The sequence below is a fragment of the Chaetodon auriga genome, chromosome 5 (genome assembly GCF_051107435.1).
Source record: "Chaetodon auriga isolate fChaAug3 chromosome 5, fChaAug3.hap1, whole genome shotgun sequence".
Classification (NCBI taxonomy): Eukaryota; Metazoa; Chordata; class Actinopteri; order Chaetodontiformes; family Chaetodontidae; genus Chaetodon; species Chaetodon auriga.
In genome coordinates, this window is record NC_135078.1 from 22,427,952 (window position 1) to 22,447,923 (window position 19,972).

The window sequence follows — 19,972 nt, forward strand, 5'->3', positions numbered from 1 at the left end:
TTATTCTAATCAACATGAACAGATGAAAGTTATCGGTTGTTATTATTGTCTTAATTGGGTTAAATTGGCTATAATCAATATCTCCATAATAACTGTATATACTACAATGACTGTAAAAGGCTCATAACTCGTAGTGACGAACCCACAGGATGTCATCACCCGGCTCTACAGTTTCTGTCAGCTCTTTGGAGCTCTCTGGCGCGTTTCAGATCATTGTTTTGTTTCTGTGGTCTGTGGTGAAGGTTCATTCTCATCGCTTTCTAGCATTACATTTGGACGCTGCAGCCAAATGTTTTCAGAGAGAAAAAAAGAGCCCACTGCTACCTGTCGAGCATCAAAGAGCAGATGGACAAAAAGCATCTAGCTGATGTACACAGTGGAGCATTGAGCTGCTTTTGAATCAGATATGTGGTGGAGAACAAAACAGAGCTAAAAGGAGTGTGAATATTTGACTTGCATTAAACTAGTTGGATCATATCAGCTGTATGTGTAAATCGGCATTTCTTTGCAAGCAGGCCTGCTGTATCAATTTAAAAAGGTGATATGTCAATGTTGTGTTGACATCCAGTGTTTGCTGCCCCCAAGTGGCAGAAATGTTACTGCAGCTTTGGTATTGCTCTGTTGTTAATTGAGGTTAAGAATCAGCCCTGCTCAGTTTTCTCACTGTGCTTTCCTTTTGCAGCTATGATAACCATAAGATCGAGAAACTGTTGGAGGGGAGCTGGTCAGTGTTCTGGATCAAGATGGCCTCCTGCTGGGTCTGTCTCGTCCTCTACATGTGGACCCTCGTCGCTCCCATGGTCTGTCCGAAGCGCTTTGAGGCCTAGGACCCACATCACTACACTACAGTCAGGGTACTCTGATTCTTGGGATGTGGCCAGGCAAACACCCTCATCCTGAGCCAAGGGACCACCACAGCCCCCATTTACCTTGAAATACAACCCTACACTACCCTCAGCATTCAAAATGGAGGATTATCTGTTGCCTTTTGTTTTATATTTTAGTGTTTCTTTTACTTTGTTTTACAATGTTAAGCTGTTAATACTTTGATGATAATTTTGTCATCTTTTACTTACTCCTGGAGTTTTGTATTACTTACAGGTTTGTAATTACATAAAGAATCATAGGACTTGAGTTACATTGTGAAACATGTGAAGCATCCACCTCCTATAGATTCCTTGATAATTTCAGATTTGAAAGTATATTTTGTAAGTATTTCCTGTGTGTGTCCGTTTTTCTTGGATTCCCGCTTTTACTCTCAGCCAGGCATTTCAGTTCTGTACAGTTGGACCATAAAGTTGTAGCAAAGTTGAGGGACAAATTTATTTCAGGTTAGAGATGTTACAAGAGAAATTGTATTTATTGAAATGTCTCAAGTAATGACAAATCATTTGGAAGGAATGTGGCGTAAATTGAGTTAAATTTGTCCCCAGCTTTGTTTAAAAACTCATCTCTCAGGCTCAAATGTAAGCTGTATATGATTATGCTTTGTTATGTTGCGCCCTTTTGTAGAAGTTTTCTATGCAACAGAACAAGCTCTTTTCGATATTATAGACGCCCAGTGTTGTGAAGTTTCCACTTAGATCACAAGGATAATGTTTCAGATTTTATTAATGTCAGTGCTCCCTTTGAGCCAGATCTTTTCTTAGGAAAATCGATGTCATTTGTACAACATTTCCAGTCATCATCATTGTGGCACAGGGCAATGTTCTTCAAATCAACCTGCCTTACGCAACAATGACGCTAGTGGAGTGCCGCCTCTCTGGAAGAGCTGCAGTGACATAGATGAGGAACGTTTGCCAAAGGTAGATGTCAGAAAACAAGAACATACTCTATCAGATTGTTTGGTCAGTTACATACAAAATTATAACTGAGAACATTATGTATTTGCATGCACAGACACTTAAATCAGCTGTTTTCTGTACAGTTAAAAGGCGTTTGGCCTTGTATTTGTTACATGTCAGCTCATAATGGTGGTCATAAGGTAGCATGAGTGCTTTTATTAGTTATTCAACACTGGATGTTGAGTTTACTGCCGAATTAAAATTCACACAAAGACCTGTTTGGTTTTCTTTGTGTAAAATTACATTATATTGCACATTGTCAACTGCAAGTCGTTTATCATTCTCATTCATCATAAATCAGTATGTTCGTCTTTCCTCTGACTGTATTCCTAACATGTTTTATAATAACTTATATGTACATTTTGCCGAAAGTTCTGTGGTCTATGGGAAGTTTAATTTGAATTATGCTCTGTGTACCTGCAAATTATGTCATGTGACTTATCTTTTTTGGAAACATTTCTGCATTTGAATTATTGGTATGAATGTAGAAATTAAATGGTGCTCTGCAGCTTTGATACCAAGCTACAAAAGAATCCTAAATCAGATAGCAGGACCCACTGTGAAGGCTGTGTACTACCGTAACATACACTTTTTTGATCAATTAGTATGTTTGAAATACGGAGATGTGGGTGCCATGCAGTTCACATTTAATAAAACATCCATTGAACACCATTGTAGTGTCTTTAATTGCCCATATAGTTTTCCGTCATATAGATAAATAACATACAATGGTCTCATACAAAAAATGAGATATAACCTGATTTGATTTTGTGAAATGCTCAAGATTTTATTGTACTTACGATATATTCAAAAAAGTATTGCATCTTTAACACTACCCCTAAAATACTGATCAAATCACAGAACCCTGCTGATCATTTATTCTAAAATGTACTGGCTTTAGTTACACTGAATTAAAGTATATAATGCCCAAAGTTCTGCTTTCCTAAGACCCTCTCACTCAAATAACTAAGTTAAAATGTCTTCGCCAGAGTCTTTCACCAAAGCTGTCCATCATGTTCCCTCTCACATCCATCTTTAACTCCTGTCCTCTACCTCTTTGTTCCCAGCTGTGCAGCTCTTTCATCCACGTATTCAACAGGGTTCAAGTTGTTTCCTCGGTGGGTCACCCCCCTTCTCCGGCCTCACTGTGTGCTCTGGGCACTGAGATCCTGATAGTCAGCAGGAATAGTGTCTGTAGGGATGAGAAAGGAAAAAACTCATAAGCACAGTTGCACATTGTGTACCTGACTAGACTGCCTTTAACTTGCAGCCACTCACCGTTGCAACGGTACTTCAGATTGGACCAGATTATATTCTCCTGTGAGAAGCAGAACACGCCCAGTCTCCCGCCTCTCATGCTGGTGTCAATTATCACCCCTGTGTCCGCCACCAGGTTCGAACCCTCGAAGAAGCGAGCCCTGGTCCACGCATTCAGTGAAACCAGTTAGATCACACACACACAGAATGAGTATGTCTCTTGAGTGCTGGTGTGCGTCTGATTGTACCTGATGTATCCAACCTGTGGTCTGTGCTGGAGGAACCAGCGGTAGGACACTTTGTCCTTCCAGCCAACATTCCTGGGGTCCTTCCACAGGAGACGGACCTGCTCGCTGGTGTCTCCCGTGTGCCAGAGGGAGTTCCTCAGATACTCACCAGGACCAGTCTTAGACTTCACAACCTAATGATAAGGAGACAGATAGCACAAGAGAGGGAAAAACTGATGACAGGTGATGAGAGCGGGCAATCAATGAACTCCAAACGGCCCTGATGGTCAAGTAAGCACCTTGGCTGCCATTGGTGCGTGAATAGGCGAAAACGTTATACGCTATATAAATGCAGCCACTGACCTTGAGTTGTATTCCCGGCTCAGCAACGGCTCTGAAGGGCGCAGCCTGCCAGTACGTCTGTTCTGTCTGTTTCCACATCACCACGTAGAAGGAGGAGGAGTCCTGGTAGCCGAAGATGAAGCCAGCGTAGTCATCATCGGTCACCGTGTTTACATGGAATGTTCCCTCAAAGTCAACCCCACTGAACGCCGTGTAGCCTGCAGAAGTGGACAGTGGAGTAGAAAAAGACCACGTTAGGTGAAGGCTGACAAAAAACACATAGAGGAGAATGGGAAATATTCAATTGTTAAAAGAGATGAAGATCAGACAGTATGAAGGTATTCTGTGCTTACCTACAGCAAGGCCAGGGTCAGAGTTCATGGTCTGAACTATCTCCATGCCCTGACAGCACAAAAGAGAGTGGCTTCACTTTATTTGTACTCTTATGGGACTCATATATTATTTAATGTTAACTGAATAATCATCATTTTATCTTGTTTAAAATGAGGAGGTGACCATATTATAAATATTTTATAGAATATGGACAGAACACACTCAGATTTATACAAAGATTGATTGAAACTGTAACAGAGGGGAGCCAGGAAGAGTGTTGAACTTTAACTATTGTTTACCTGATTGAGGACCACCCAGTTGGGGTCAATCTGAGAGTCCCCTTCTGGGTCCAGCACTACAGTCTGATAGGCCCTGAAGTCGGTCAGGGTGACCTCAGCGTTCTCTGGGCAGTGGTCGATAATGTCGATGACATTGTCTTTGTCAAAGTCTCCTTCGCATGCGTCTCCAACTTTGTTGTCTGAAATACAAGAACACCGCTTAGGAACCACACAGCAGAAACAGGTACAGCACACACACATGTACACACCCAGGAACAAACACCAAGCTGTACTAACTGTCTGAGTCCTTTTGGTCTGAGTTGGCAACCAGTCTGCAGTTGTCATCCTCGTCCAGTATGTTGTCGTTATCGTCGTCATCGTCGCATTCATCTCCCTTTCAAGACAAAATAGCCCGTTTGGATGAGTGCAAGCATAGAGCCGTCTATTTGTCATGACTCATGAGATGAATCAATGAAACATGATGCATTGAGTAGATTAAGTAAAGGATGAAGGAAGAGGCAGTTTAAAACCATTCCATCCTTGTCGGTGTCCAGCTGAGAGGAGTTGATGACCGTGGGACAGTTGTCCTTTGTGTTCTGATGGCCGTCACCATCACTGAAGAAGAAGAGCAGGGCAGGTAAAACAAAATGACAAAACTTCATGCATCTTTATACGCATTCATACCACAGGCCTGACAGTGGGCTCTACCTGTCTATGTTGTCGTCACAGGTGTCTCCTACGAGGTCATCATCTGAGTCAGACTGCAGGTAGACATGACAAACACTGATGTTCAGAGTTATGGCAGCGCATGAATCTTTTTCAGGTTCTTGTTTGGTTTGTTACCTGGTTTGGGTTAACCATATCAGGACAGCTGTCACAGGCATCTCCCACCCCATCGTTGTCTCTGTCTTTTTGGTCTGGGTTGGGGACTCGCTGGCAATTGTCAAGAATATTCTTCAAGCCTGAGAACATAAACGCCTCAGCTTTTAAATTTCTGCATCATGTATAAAAGTGGTGACAGGAAAATAAAGACAGCATGACAAAACGCAGCCCACAGACCCAGTCTGTCAAATGCATCGCCAGATGGCAGTGTTTGTTTAAGAGGAAGGTGAAATAGTTTCCAGGGGCCTTCAATGCCTGGCGGAGGCTCACCGTGGAAAAATGCTTTTAGAACGGAGACAGACATGACCAAGCGCTTAGCAATCCAGCCTTGGAGTTAAAGACATAACCAAACGATCAAGAGGCTGGCGCTCTGCCAAAATGAACAAAGCGGGGTCACCAAACAGAGTCTAAACAGGCAACATGCATAAGCATATGAAGGTAAACATGCAGGCACGCACAAAGGCAAGAAGTTAAAACTGTGCTGCGAGTGGAACGAATGAGAGGTCCTCTAAAAGGGCAATCGAGTGAAGTATGTGAGAAAAGTGTGTGAGACATTGCTTATAATTCCAGTTGGAACATTTCAACATTTAACACTGTTTTCTACTGGGGTTTAAATGGCTTGTTTCTGCAAATGACGCTCAAGTTGTTTCCCTGAAGGCCAATGATCTAACTGCTAGAGGATGTGAATTGGAAACAGAAGCAAAAATGACCAGGAGGATGTTTTGAACAGATAAAGTGCTGCCAGTCCTCACTTTCCACTGGACAGGGTAGTAAAGGTTGTACTCTTGTCTGGACAGTCTGGTCCAGACAGTCTGTGGTTTGGATAACCCTCACAGACACGATAGTCTTTTAATGTGATTATCAGCCATCAGGTTTCACAATGTGTTCTTAGCTTTATTACCTCTAATTGATGCAATAAAAGCACAAATGGTCCAGTTACTAGCCCTCCCACAGTAATGACCATCCAACCTTTTCAGCCATTGCGACCATTTACAAAAATATGCCCCTCTAATTACACCCAGTGATGGGCAGCAATCACAAAACTATGTGACAATAACAAACACGCTTACCGTCCCCATCCATATCATCATCACAGTCATCTCCCAGCCCGTCCTGATCGGTGTCCCTCTGTGAGGGATTTTCAACTGTTCTGCAGTTGTCGCAGGCGTCACCATGGAGGTCCTTATCGCTGTTCCTTTGGTCCACATTTGGAACAAGCCAGCAATTGTCCTGGGACAGAAAAATTAGATTTGAGCGCAAGGTCTGACAGAGAGTTAAATTCCTGTTCACAGAATGCTAGAGCCCACTAAAATCTGTGAGAGTTCATACACTGGACTACAACACCTACATCAATGTTAATAATGCCATCACTGTCTGCATCATCATCACAGGCGTCACCCATCCCGTCCCTGTCTGCATCCTCTTGGCCAGAGTTTGGCACAAACACACAGTTATCCTGGAAACAGCACAAACACACACAGCTTTAGTTTTTTATCCTAACACGAATTAACCACAAGAGAGGGTAATGGGTATAGTCATGAGTACCTGCTTACAGTTGTTGTCCCTGCACTTGAGCTTACTGTCGGGATATGCGTCAATATCGGTGTCCTTTCCACACACATAGCCATTACCTGCCCAACCAACGCCACACTGACACACGCAAGAAGGAAAAGACATGGCATGACATTTTAGGTAAATTATGTAATGTGGAACAGTTAGTGATTCACATTCATAGTACTGGGGTATTCATAAGGCTGCATATGACGTCAGTATTCTCTGAATTCTTACCATACAGCTAATGCTGCCGTCTCTCTCCACGACGCACTCGGCATTGACGTCACAGGGATTCGGTTGACCGTTCGGGCACAACCTGGAACCATGGCAGCCTCTCACCTGGTCACCTGTGAAGCCAGCTCTGCACTCTCCGCAGCGGAAGGAGCCCTGAAGAGGACAGTGCAGAGTCAGAAACCAGGGCCCTCTGCTGTAAGAGAGTGTGATAAAAACCATACACCAGCCCCAGTGGTCTTACCATACTGTTGTAGCAGTGTGAGTTGGCAGTGCAGCCTCCATTTTCAGGTGGGCCCAGACACTCATCTATATCCTCACACACCTGGGAAGAGCAGATGAAAGTCAGTATATAAAGAGGAAGATTCATATTCTGTCAACAGGTGCAGATAAACCGAACAGATGGATAAGTTGTTATTGTACCTGTTTGTGTGTCTTAGCATAGGACACTCCCACCCCAGTTAACTGTGGTCCAGTGTATCCCAGAGGGCATTGCTCACAGCGGAAACCAGGAGCAATGTTCACACACCGGACACCAGGGAAACATGGGTTAAACTGGCACTAAAACACACACAAATATATAGATGGTAAAATGCTAAGTGCTACTGTCAATGATGGGCGGTAGAGACATATCCACACTGAGGAGCACATGATCCCTACCTCGTCTACATCGTCACAGTGCCTCCCATCTCCCGTAAATCCATCTGGACAGGGGGCACACTGGATATCCCCTGACTCCGTATGAATGCACATATCCTGTCTGAAGCAGGTCCCAGGTGGGCACTGAGTTGGAGGGTGATTTGTGTCAAACTTCCCAGTACTTGGAGCTGGACCTGAGTTGGTTGGACTGCCTCTGAGACCTGTGGACACATGGAGAGCACCTTTTTGAAATTTCCCTTTGACATTACAGTCTAAATACTGTGTAAATGACAAGTCTGGTTATAGTGTTTGTGCTGCTTACCACAGGCAAGACACTCTGCGATGGTATTCCTCAGAAAAGTTGTCTCCTTAATCTTAAACAGAAAGGAACAGAGAGTAGAACTGCTGGTCAGGATAAACCGTGCTGCTCGGGTAATTATGTTGTCACTTTACAGCTTACATCACTAGAGGAAAATCAGAGTTTTCTCTTGTTAAAAAACTATTGAAAAGTTGAATGAGATGGAGAAGTTTTGAAAAGCTGTGTGTCTGCTCAGGTAAGCTCCAGTGATCTGCTTCCTCACATAGAGGATTCTCTCAGTGTGTCTGACAAGTCTGAAATGCTGAACTCTATAACGAGCATTTTATTGCCTCGGGCTCCCTGTTTGATGCCTTATCTTCTAGCAAATCCCCTGCTTTCAATGATCATTTGAAATCATCCACTTCTCTCTGCTGCTCGCTTTCACTCAGCTGTCTGTTGCTGAGGTTACATAAAGTCTTGAAACAAGAGAACTCCAGAAAATCAGCAGGTCCTCACAGTCTGGATTCTCACTTTTCACAACAAATTGCAGTTTTTATTGCAAAGCCAATCTTATCCTGAAGAAAGAGGAAATTCCAAACAGTTGTGTATCAGCCCACATTCTTCCTCTTTCCAAAGCAGGTAACTCTTCAAAACAGCCAGGGACATTTTCTGCTACCCAATGTTCTCCAAAAAGATTTTATCGATTTGATTTTATCAATTTCATTTCATCTCAGCATCGACCTGGTTTAAAAAAGCAACCATAAAGGTTGAAAGCGACACCATCAAATGACTGTTGATTAGAACTCCATGTTGAAATACTGGGGCACTCTTTTATTGATTTTCCCAATCATTTTGAACAACTTCAATTTTCCATCAGGAGTTACCCCTGTGAGACACAAGGTTGGGGCACAGAACAGGTTACCTGCTGGTGGAGCAGCTCCCTCATCTCAGATAACATGCTCTTCAGCTCCACCATGGTGGCCTGGTCCTGTACCATCCTGCCTCCCTGGATACCTGAGGGAATTTCACACATCAGAAAGAGACAATCAGACACACAACACATCCACCAGGTTTCACTTGAAATGACTGCATGCACTCGTTAGGTGCTGTCAGACAGTCAGCTGCAATCTGTTCTCACCCAGCAGCTGCAGAGATTCAGCCTGATCCATGCTACAGTCCTGCAGAGTGGCCACATTGTCTATGGTGTCGCCTATCACCAGCTTCAAGTCTGTCAGTTCATCCTCAAATGGAAAAGAATGTGATAGTTAAACGCAAGTTATTGCACAGTTCAGTCAGTTCATATTACCCTGTAATTTGTTTCTATGCAGCATATCTCTGTATTCAGATTTGTAATTACCCGCAGCTGTAAACATGTTATTTACCTGTCCACTCGACTGCAGGGTCCTCAGTGCCACCTTGTTGGGACCAGATGGGAGTGAACCAAATGCAGCCGGCAGATCATCCAAAGTGTGCGCCAGTCTGCAGTCCACATAGATGTTGAGGCGAGGTGGGCCGCGCTGTAGGCCGCTGGCATGTAGCATCATGTGGTGATCTCGCCCATCTGCCAGCGAGGCATGGTTGAAACTGGTTGTGCCAAATCTGCCATCAGTCTTCTGGTAACGAATAGTCACTAGAGAGGGGAGAATGTGAGACAGAGGAAACAGAACAGACAAACAGTCAGAGAAAGGCAGCAGGAGAACAGAGAGCCGATAATGTAGTCTGTTTAAGAGCCGTCACAGACACTGTTATATGCGTCAGTTTAATAATTCACCCTTGCTCAGTTTGGCCTGTACGCTGAGCTCCAGGTACTTAGTGTTGTCTCTGGGGTTGATGACGCTGTAGAGAGAGGTGGGGGCCTTGTTGCGGAGCTTGAAGGAAGACAGGAGGAAAGCCTCATCTCGCCCTTTGTTCTTCAGACTTCCTTGAAGCAAGTCTGGCAGGCAGTCTGGAGACTCCAGCAGGTCATAGACTAACACAGGAGAGCATTGTTAAAAAGCTGCATCCTGTTGCTGTAGATGTGTTGTACTGTTATTGCAGCAAATAAGTTCAGAGAAAAGGCACAGATTAAGACAGACAGTAAGGGAAACATGCAGTCTAGTGGTCAGTAAATAGTGTGCAAGGAGCTTCAGATATCTTCACCAGCTGAAAGCACTCCATCTGCTACGCTACAAGTGGTGCTGACTTTCTTTTTTTGTCAGTATTAATGGAGAGTTTTCTGAGTTTGTGTCTTCATGGCTACGGTACGCAGTGTACTGTGGATTGCTACTGCTGAGTCAGTGCACTATGGTACTTTATTATGTGTGACAGTGCATCTGTATGTGTGTATGTGTGTGTGTGCATGCACGTTCATGTTTCTGTCCTGCTGTTTTTTATGGAGTGGTGGACTGGAGTTTCAGAGGGGAGCAGAAGTAAACTCTTTCCACTGGAACAAACTCACTGCCTCACACCCACATGCAGGGACACATTCACACATACACAAAGAAACACTTGCACACAGCCCATTAGCTGAATTCAAGAATAATACAGAGTGACAAGAAATTGTATGGAAACATTTGCATGTAGAATCCAGGAAAATCAAAGTCTCTCAGAGAGTAGTTAGTGTTGTTTCACCAGCCAAGACTGGCCTTATTTAGGTCAGACTGATCAGATGACAACTGCTACAAGCTACAAAAAAGCCTGCTTCATGCCAACTAAATCAACAGAATTGCCCTCATTATTTGCAGCTAGCTGCAGATTAGGAGTTATACAACCAGGCAACAGATTGATAGGATTAAAAAACGAAAGGACAGTTACTGAAACAGGCTTATCTGACAGTGACATCAAGAGGTTTTTGACATGTGCTGATCTCCTGCCGATCTACAGACGCATATTTTAATGTTTTCTACAAGAGCGTGGATCATGAGAGTACTTACCAATGCCTTGAGCTGTGACACTGAGCACCAGCTGCTGCAGCAGCAGACACAGAGCCGCTGCTCCGGCCCACACACCCATCATCAGTGCTTCAGTATGGGACACACCTCAGGAGACGCTGTGCTCAGGAGTTTCCTCTTGAGGATCAATAGGAGATTAATCACCTATTTTAACACAATGGTCCAACAGAATGATGGACAAATCCAGATCCTGGAGTAAAATCTCAGCAGAGGTGAGATGGTTTTGTTGCCACAGCCGCAGCTTTTAAAGCAAAGGGGAGTGTCTTTGTACTCTACTGTTGCGAAAGTGGCACAGTGTGGGGACTATTTTAAGTTTGTGGGAGTGTCCCCCTGCTACTACAGTTCGATTAAATGATAAGTTGCATTTTTAGGAGCACTACTACATGCTGGAAACAGTGTAAACAAAGAAATGACAAAAATATATAGAATTATACATACTGTTTTATTCTGAAAAGGATTGTTAGAGTGCTGCATTACTTATATTGTATAAACTAAATGAGACTTATTTTTATGTATTTATGACCTTGTTTTATTTAGAGTCAAGATAAAGCTCCTTGAATCTTTCTGTCTACGGTCTTTTGGGGATTTGTGATATAATACCATAAAAAGCTCTCTAAATCAGCCCGTATACAGTCAGCCAAGTCTAAAAAATGTCTGAAATGGATTGTGGTCTTAAGGGAGGAAAACCTTATTCCAGCTGGCCATGTCTTTCACAAACATTGTGAACCTGTGTCATCGATGTGGATTTGATCTCCTAGCTCAGCTCCAGTAAGCCAGTTGAACTGCATAACTGTATGCCAGATGTTTTTAATTTCAGTTTAATTTAATTCAACTTGTTCTACATGCCTCTGCAAACCTTTTCTTAATTCCATCTTTTGTGGGAAAGGAAGAACAAAAAGGGCTAGACTTAGGACCCTGGATATTTCATGAAAGATGTCTGGTACTTGTCTCAAAACTTTCTCTCTGAACCTCAAGTACATTTCAACATCTCAGCTGCTGGTCCGAGCCAAAAAAGAGACATTTACCATCCCTCGGTGCATTATCACCGTGCATCCGTCTGTGTCTGGCTGTCTGGTCTCAAACCAAACACCTGGCAGTCTTCAGGAGTCTGACTATCAGCCCAGAAGCAGACACCATGCTGCTGTTGCTGAAAACAAGTAAAATGCCAACAAAAAAAAAAAAAAAAAAAAAGAGGAAATTTCTATTTGACATGGAAATGAAAATATGAAACTGTCACTAACTCCATTCTTGCTATACAATACGCCAGTCATGGAAGGATACAGTACATCACTGTTTTTTCAGGACACATCTTGCTTTTCAGTTCTTGTTTAAAAACGTATGAAACCAGCCAATAAAGACATAAAGAGATATTTTATACAGATAAAGTCTTACTCATTATGTGTACTATTTTTGTGCAGCCTCTCATAAAGGTGCATCATGCTGAGTTACTACGATGGTTGAATTCCGTCATGATTACCTCACCATCACTTACCAGTTTTAAGACCCTTAACGTGACGTAAAGCATCATGGGAACAAACTGACAAACAGTTAAAGTGTTTTTACAGGGAATGAACGGTTGACTGAGACTAAAAAACATTTATATGTAAAATTATTATTCTTTCACGTTAATACAAACGCGTTCGACACCTCCGCGCGCTCAGATGTGCAGGTCCCTCGTGACGTCACCGGCTCCTTCCATGAATCAAAACATGGCGGCTGCCATGGAGCTGAGATGCTGGGGAGGAGACTGGGGTTTGCCTTCTGTCCACACCGAGTCTCTCATAGTTCTGGTAACGTTATCGCCTGCTCGTAAAACAACATTACGGTCACTGTGTCCAGGCTTGTTTTAAAGACGGAAGGTTTTTTCTCCGGTTTTCTTTGTGTCTGCTCTGTGTGTCTCTGGTTAGCTTCCATGCTAACTTACCCACTGCAGTTTGTTAGCTGCTCATGTTGAGCTCGATGTGCAGCAGGATAGACAGTAATATGTCATGTTTGGTCAGCTGCAGCATGACAGTTGTGACTGCATGTTGTGTCCTTCGTGGAGGACTGGTCGTCAGAAGACTCTGTCATGGCTAGTTAAAAATGTGCTGCTTCAAGGTCAGCTTGTTGAGGCTCCCTGTATGTGTATCTGTACCTCGGTCTTTCTGGTCAGCTGTCGACGGTGGCCGAGTTCGAAATAACCTTGTCAGAAAATTAACATGAGTCGTTTGTTTGCTGTTTCGCATGTTGTCTGTCAGTGAAATCATGCAGTTACAACTCTTGCCACAAGGTGACACTGACTAATTTCTACCACCTTTTTAAAGCATGCCTTTAGTGCTGCTAATGCCTTCAGTTTGGTCTGTGTGTTTTTATTGACAGCAGTCTAATAACATGTTAAACACAACGTGTGAGACTTTTTCGGGACTTATTTCCATAGTTGTCACTGTTGTTTTCATCAGGTGAAAACATCTGAATGCCTACATTCTAGAAAACAGGAACTATTAAACTGGAAATGTAAATCATATGAACAATTTTCAGGAAGCAGAAAAGATGAGATTTATTTTAGAGCTGAGATGACGAATCAATTGGTCAATTGACAAAAAATAATCAGTTAATTGCTCCAGTTCTTTCTCTGCCAAATATTCTTTGGCTCTGTCTCTTCCAGTGTTAAGAATTTTGCTTTTCTCTGTTTATATCATTGTAAACTGAACATGTCCGGGTGTTGGACTGTTAGTCGGTCAAAATAAGACATTTGAAAATTTAAATGGGCAATTCCAATTATTATTTGTACCCCAAACGATTATTCTCAAAGAACCTCTTTCTGCTTTTAGAGTCTGTGCCAAATTCCTACTGAAGGCACTTTGATTGCAGCAAGCATTCGGCTTCATTGCACGACTGATGAGATGCTAATCTCAGCCTTGATTGTATTACAGTCCTGCACTGGGTCTGTGTACAGCAGAGGAAGTATTCCCCTGAATATTCTGGAGTGCTCTCGCGTTTGGACCAATAGTTCCAGCACAACATCTGTGACGGACCTTTACCTCATAAATGCACTAACTGTTGTCTCTTTGTACCATTTTCCTGTCAATTTTCTTTCAGGCATATGCCAAATTTTCTGGGGCAAAAGTCACAGTTTCTCCGATAGACTGGACTTGGAAAACTCTAACAGGTGGGCAGCAGCTTCCTGTAAACCAAAAGTTTATGGTCCAGACATCACCTGGGGGTTGCTTGTGAATTCTACAGCTGATATACGAATATTTGTTAAGTATATATGTTACACATTTTGAAAATACATCTTTATAACTGCTGCAACAGTATTTTTAAATCACACAATAACCTGATGGCTGTAATGCTCTTAAATGCAGCAGTCATGAAAATTTTGTGGACGCCAAAATGCGCCAGTACAGGCTGAAAAATGTAGATTTAAGCATGTGTGTTGTGTTTTTATGCATCTGCCTGGGTGAATTAACGTAAATTGCCTTGAATTGTAATGTCTTGTCTCTGTTGTTCAATTTGCAGCGACAGTCCCAGAGTTGCTTTGTGGAGACTCTGCAGTTCAAGAGCCCACACAGATCCTCAACTTCCTGAGGAAACAGGTAAGAGTGGACGCCAAGGCTGCTCGCAGTCCACCACCCGATCATTATGTCCCCAGACCCAGAGCAGAATCAGAAGATCTTTGTGATATTTATGGTGTTTCTTTTTTTTTCCAGAGGTTTAATGCAGACTTTGAGCTTTCAGCCAGACAAGGAGCAGACACCATGGCGTACATCGCTCTACTCGAAGAGAAACTACGACCAGCTCTGGTAAAACCACGTGTCTTCTGCTTATTCCCTGACAAGAACTAATCTGTGAGTCCTGTTGATATTTAGAGTTCCGCTTTGTGTCCCACAGTTGCACACTTTCTGGGTGGATGCGGAAAACTACGCCAATGTGACGCGGCCATGGTTTGCTTCACGCTCGCCGTTCCCCCTTAACTTTCTCGTCCCTAGTCGCCACGCCAACACCGCCCTCTCCCGCATCCTTCTGACCAAAGGAGAGGCACCGCTACACAGAATAACTGAGGTGGAGGGAAAGGTAAATATTGATCTGATCCATCAGTCGCACGTTGTGTCAACATGCCAGCTCTGTGTAGTCTGCAAAGTTCTCTTTTTCACAACTGTGTGTTCTCACTGTCTGCCTCAGATCTACAGTGATGCTAAAGAGTGCCTGAATCTCCTTTCCTACAGACTGGGATCTGCAAACTACTTTTTTGGCAACTCGTGAGTTCCTTAATGTTGACTGATTTAAAGCTTCATTTGAAGGACTGTATACTCAGTACATGTAGAGGCAGAGCTATTGGAAAACAGAAAAGAGGAAAAAGCTTGAAAAATTGGGTTGGAAATATTGTTTTTTAACTGAAATTTCTGTTTTGGAGTCTGTATGCACATTTCTCGTTAAATATTCAGCTGGCCATGTGACTACGGCTCACTGGTATAGGAAAAAAAAAATAGCTTGATAACAGGAAACTATCACAATAAGAAGCAGTAATCAGCCAAATTTTGATATATAAATTCGGATTTCATTTGAAGTATTTAAATTGTCTTCTGAGGTGTATTTCAGAAATCATTCTGTGAGAAATCGGACTTAGGAAATCCTTGAACTGTTCATTTAGTCAAAATATTGATAGTAATTCAGGACAATATGAGTAATAGTACTTTAATGTTTCGTAGCTCTATATTGCTTTCCTCTGTGTGTGCCTAAATTCACTTTAGTGTACGTACCTTTGTGTCCGTAGGCCGACCAGTCTGGATGCCTTTGTGTTTGGTTTTGTGGCTCCACTTTACAAAGCCAGTCTCCCCAGCAGTCCTCTGCAGAGCCACCTCAGACAGCTGGATAATGTCACACACTTCTGTGACAACATCCTCGCAGTCTACTTCAGCTTGGACCACCCTTGTAAGATTGCTGCACATGCTGAATATACTCACACTCTTGCCGCTTTAACTTGGTGAAATCTGCACACAAAGGCGAAGGGAACGTTTTACATTTGCAAGCACGCAAAACAACTAACATCATCAGCGTTCTCCTGCTTCTCACGTCTGTGTTTCTCTGCACATGCACACTTTGAATCTGCTTCATTTTTAGGTGCTTATCGAGCTAACACTGTTCCTGTTCCACTGACTCTGCCATCTCTTCTTCTCTGGGCGTCATCTCTTTCCAGGTCCTCCCCCACTTGTTCAGGAAACAATGGATGCCAACCTCCAGAAACTAACTCAGCTTGTAAATAAAGAGTCCAACTTGATAGAGAAGGTGTTTCTGCTTTCCTTTTATCTTCTTTGCATGGGTTCATGGTTGCATTTGGCAGGTACAGTCTCAGCTGTGCTATAAGTAGAGATAGTGTCTCATACTCAATCACTGTCATATTATTTTCTGCTCGTGCATGTGTGCTGTAACTAAACTGGTCATCCTGTACTTTAGATGGATGACAACCTTCGCAGCAGCCCTCAGCACAAACCCCACAGACCAGACCCCAAACCCAGCCTGGCCAATGAGAAGAGCTCTACCCCTGCCTAACCCCTGACCCACCAACCCTGATCCAGCCTTATGAATGGAGGAGGAACAGCCTGTAGATTAAAGCTGCAGGTCTGAATCTGACTCAACATCCGGAAATCAAAAAAATGTCATCCAGCTGAACTATAACTTCAGTGGCAAATAGCTAATGCAAGTATGACTATATAATTATAACATAGACTATTTTACAGCAAGATAATGATGATAGATTTCTAAGATGTTAGTTTGGAAGCGATGGAAAAGTGCATGTGTGAGGTTTCTTAAAAGGTTGAGCGCATGTACATGGTTCAGGATGGAATGCTATGAAGTGGTGCTCGATGAGAAAGACACAGAAAGTTCAAAGGAAAGGCAAAACGAATGCAGAGTCCAGCAGGGAGAAGAAGTGGAACTGTTTGACCTCTGAGTGGGCCGCTTGTCCATTTCTTCATGAACCTCTTCTTCTTCATTTTGCTTTCTGTAAAAAACATGTGTTTTCTGTTCAAATTCTGTTCTTCATCACACGACAGTTGAAGAACAGGAAACATGTTGAAATGTCCTCGTGAGGATATTGAAATTATTGAGCTAAATATCCCTTGGTCACTACAGTAAAATGTTGTTCAGAAAGAGCGCTCTGCGTTAAGATTTGTTGAGTTAGCTAATGTTGCTCCAGTTCAGAAATGTGTGTTTTCTCATAGAGGACCTCAGATCCTCCAGCTGAGCACACGTCCCTCCTCATGTCCACTGTAAAATATTCTGTAAATTCTAATAACATTTAAATTAACGTGTATTGTATGCGGTCATGACTATCGGAATAACCAGTTACTTATTTTGCTTTGCTCTCACCTCCTCCTCTGCTTTGTATAGCTTGTATAGTTGTAAATAGTTTTATGAGTAAAAGCAATGCAATTTAAGTTTCCTCTAATAGGGCTGATTAGCTTGTTCCTAATCTTTGCTAGATACACAGGTAATGCAAGGGCCTTACATCCTGTATTAACTTATTCATGCAAAACATGTGTGTCTGTGTGTGTGTTTTCCCAAGGACTGTCAGAAACCAGTGTGTCTTTCATTATTGTTTCTCCAGCATATTTCATGTCATTAACAATCCACTCTCTTCTGTTGCTGCCGTGGTTTTCCACAGCCATCTTTGTACAACATTTATTTTTTTGAACTTTTCTGCTGTGTTAGCATGTGCTGTGCCTATTTAACGACCATCTTGCTAAAAATGAAACATCTGTCCCATTTGGGCATGTCTCATTAGCTGCCTTTGTTTTGTTTTTTTTGCTTCTTTTTACTGTCCAAATCTCTCAAACTGATGTTGGGCTATGAACTGAGTTGCCACCATTGTGTGTTTTGTTTTTGTTCCCTAACAGCCTCACAGCTTACACATTACTGAACCTTGTCAAGTCCATGTCAGCGCTTTCATCATTTCTCTGTGTCTCCGTCTGAAAGTATTAATACTTGTAAAGATACTTGGACTCTTGCAGCTTTCAAAAAATTCACTTCATGGTTACATTCCCTTTAAAGGACCATATCCTGAAGCACAAACGGTCATTGGGATGTGTTTGTGCTGCCAATTACAAAATGTTGTTGGACTTCAAATAGGCTTGTGAGGACCATATGGGTGCAGTGTGCCTTCATGACTGCTGGTGTCTTTGTACAACTGTCAAAATGTTAACCGTCGATTTCATAATTTTGATACATTGTCATGAATTATCTTCGTCATCTCTGTTACAGTTCATTGTGGATGGTCGGTAACTGTCTTCATATTACTGAAATACAAATACGATTGTCCAATCATGGCCACTGTCTTTTTTTTCCAGTGAAATAAATGTGCCTGTTACCAGTCAAGCAGAGTGTAGATTACAAATGAATGAGAGCAGTTTGCTTCTTACTTGGTGCTTTAAAAGATGTTTGGTATGTTTCCTCCATCCTCTAAGCCGCGTTTTTCACCTTTGCCCACCTCTGTTGATTGTGTGATTGGTTGTTTGGATGTTGGGAGGACAGAGAGCTCTTTGTTTGGTTTTGGCCCTCGACATGGAAAAAATGAGAGTAATGAAGCTGAAGGATGATGCATACTTGACATCAGATATTGTTGAAGTCATCGGTCACGTGAGGGAGAGAGTCCTGCTGAGGCTTCTCTTGGCTGCCTCTTTAATAGTTGCGGTAAAGGGAAATAAATAGCACATTTGGATCTGTTGTTAATTTTGTGCTAAAATAAATATCTTAAAGATATCACTTGCAGTATTGTTCAGGTCTTTTTTCCTTCGTTTTTCGGGGTTAGAAAAATATGTTTGTCAAATAAATCATATTTAATAGCGTCAAGGAGCTCTGTGTTGAGATGGGCTACAAAAACAGTTCCCAATCTTCCAAACTTCGTGCCGTAACAGAAAAAAAAATCCATCCCAAGTTCAGCTACAATATAATTTGTTCGAACTTCCCAACCCAGTGCTGTCCACTGCAGGTAGGCAGAGGCCAGTAGTTCCACTGAAATGAGGCTGTCATCTCTCAGAGAGCCGTCTGTCAGGTTCCAGCTGAGCGGTCCAACAGATCACATGGAGGCCAGCAGCTGTTCCCGGATGGTCCGCATGTGTTTGCTGCACGCTCCTCTTCCTCCTCTCCTCTTCGTTTCCCCAGAAAAGAGGAAAGGTGTGAGAGATGAGGGGGAAAGGAGCGAGTGCCTGGAAAAATAGCAATGCAATAATTGTGAAATGTCCTCTGGAGAACCATGTAGCTTCGTCAGCGAGGTGTCTGTCTCAGATCTACAGTAGCTGCAAGTCATAAAGTGCGTGATAGATTCTGCAGAAGTCGGATTGGTAGCAGAAATGTATTTGATTTATTTCTGCCTGAGGTTCCTTTGGTTTGCAGTGGAGGTTTAAACCCATTCAACTCACATTTTTTCCTCACATTTAATTTGTGTATCAAAGTACACACACATTTTTAGGTTGCTAATAATGTACATTATATTACATTGCAGTAAGCGTAAGCAGCAATGAAAGAAAACATGGCAATAAAATCTCTAAGGTAAACAAACATAAAACTTCTGAAAATGTTTGATTTCTGTCCATCTCAGTGGTCGATTAGGTCATCATGAGTGAATAGTTATAGTTCAGGATCATTTTTATGTGACACCGCACTGCTGCTTTGGAGTTGTAGAGCATAAACTTTGTGCATTTTGGGATGATTTTGAGCCAATATTTCAGTTAATGGAGTACTGAGGCCCTCTAGTGGTGAATGTGTGTTAGAGGGAAAACTAATGAGCTGAGTCAAAACAAACAGTCCACTTACACAAATAAAAAAATAAACATGTTCATTCAGCTCAGGCGTGAAAATCAGTTTACAAGACAGGAAAAGAAAAACAGTCTCCACCACTGAGTTACACATAACAAAACATAGAAGTGATCACATCCATGAAAAGGTTATTTACATACATTAACATTATGAAACGCAGTTCAAAAGTGCTACAGGATGTTTCGACATTTCAGTCTCTAAACTGTGTGGTGACAAAAGGCTTTAACCGTTGTTTGTCTCAGTAATGACACAGTGTGTGTTCAATATGCAGTCAGACGCTTTACTCACAGTACCCATCCACAAGGGTTTAAGTAAAGAGCAAATCATAGAACATTTACAACTCTCGGCACAGATTATGGTCAGA

At 42.4% G+C, this 19,972-nt stretch overlaps 3 protein-coding genes across 6 annotated transcripts in view; 2 read left to right on the forward strand and 1 right to left on the reverse strand.

Moving 5' to 3' along the window:
- The window catches only part of serinc5 (serine incorporator 5), a 21,241-nt gene extending 18,725 nt beyond the window's left edge, over positions 1 to 2,516 (forward strand). The window contains exon 12 of the mRNA XM_076731444.1: positions 683 to 2,516. Coding sequence (XP_076587559.1) covers positions 683 to 827 — 145 coding nt within the window. The 3' untranslated portion in view covers positions 828 to 2,516. The remainder of the gene's footprint in view (positions 1 to 682) is intronic.
- On the reverse strand, positions 2,517 to 12,527 carry thbs4a (thrombospondin 4a). Of its 2 annotated transcripts, XM_076731443.1 has the most exons (24): positions 11,841 to 12,527; positions 10,798 to 10,959; positions 9,657 to 9,854; positions 9,268 to 9,515; positions 9,024 to 9,126; positions 8,808 to 8,899; positions 7,910 to 7,961; positions 7,609 to 7,808; positions 7,372 to 7,509; positions 7,193 to 7,273; positions 6,952 to 7,104; positions 6,709 to 6,813; positions 6,512 to 6,619; positions 6,234 to 6,393; positions 5,125 to 5,243; positions 4,990 to 5,042; positions 4,812 to 4,896; positions 4,579 to 4,675; positions 4,303 to 4,481; positions 4,024 to 4,072; positions 3,692 to 3,888; positions 3,350 to 3,522; positions 3,123 to 3,262; positions 2,517 to 3,036 (listed from the first exon to the last, which is right to left on the reverse strand). In XM_076731443.1, the coding sequence occupies exons 2-24, from the start codon at positions 10,877 to 10,879 to the stop codon at positions 2,987 to 2,989; spliced, it is 2,862 nt and encodes a 953-aa protein (XP_076587558.1). In that variant the 5' UTR covers positions 10,880 to 10,959; positions 11,841 to 12,527; the 3' UTR covers positions 2,517 to 2,986. The 2 variants fall into 2 exon arrangements, with proteins under 2 accessions (XP_076587558.1, XP_076587557.1); XM_076731442.1 differs by having other exon boundaries at positions 10,798 to 12,527.
- On the forward strand, positions 12,452 to 18,560 carry mtx3 (metaxin 3). 3 transcript variants are annotated; one of them, XM_076731445.1, is made up of 9 exons: positions 12,452 to 12,605; positions 13,894 to 13,963; positions 14,314 to 14,390; positions 14,505 to 14,597; positions 14,686 to 14,868; positions 14,977 to 15,053; positions 15,569 to 15,726; positions 15,992 to 16,080; positions 16,249 to 18,560. In XM_076731445.1, the coding sequence occupies exons 1-9, from the start codon at positions 12,477 to 12,479 to the stop codon at positions 16,342 to 16,344; spliced, it is 972 nt and encodes a 323-aa protein (XP_076587560.1). In that variant the 5' UTR covers positions 12,452 to 12,476; the 3' UTR covers positions 16,345 to 18,560. The 3 variants fall into 3 exon arrangements, with proteins under 3 accessions (XP_076587560.1, XP_076587561.1, XP_076587562.1); XM_076731446.1 differs by having other exon boundaries at positions 12,506 to 12,605; positions 15,992 to 16,135; positions 16,249 to 18,539; XM_076731447.1 differs by lacking the exon at positions 15,992 to 16,080 and having other exon boundaries at positions 12,513 to 12,605; positions 16,249 to 18,539.
- The last annotated feature ends 1,412 nt before the right edge of the window (positions 18,561 to 19,972 follow it).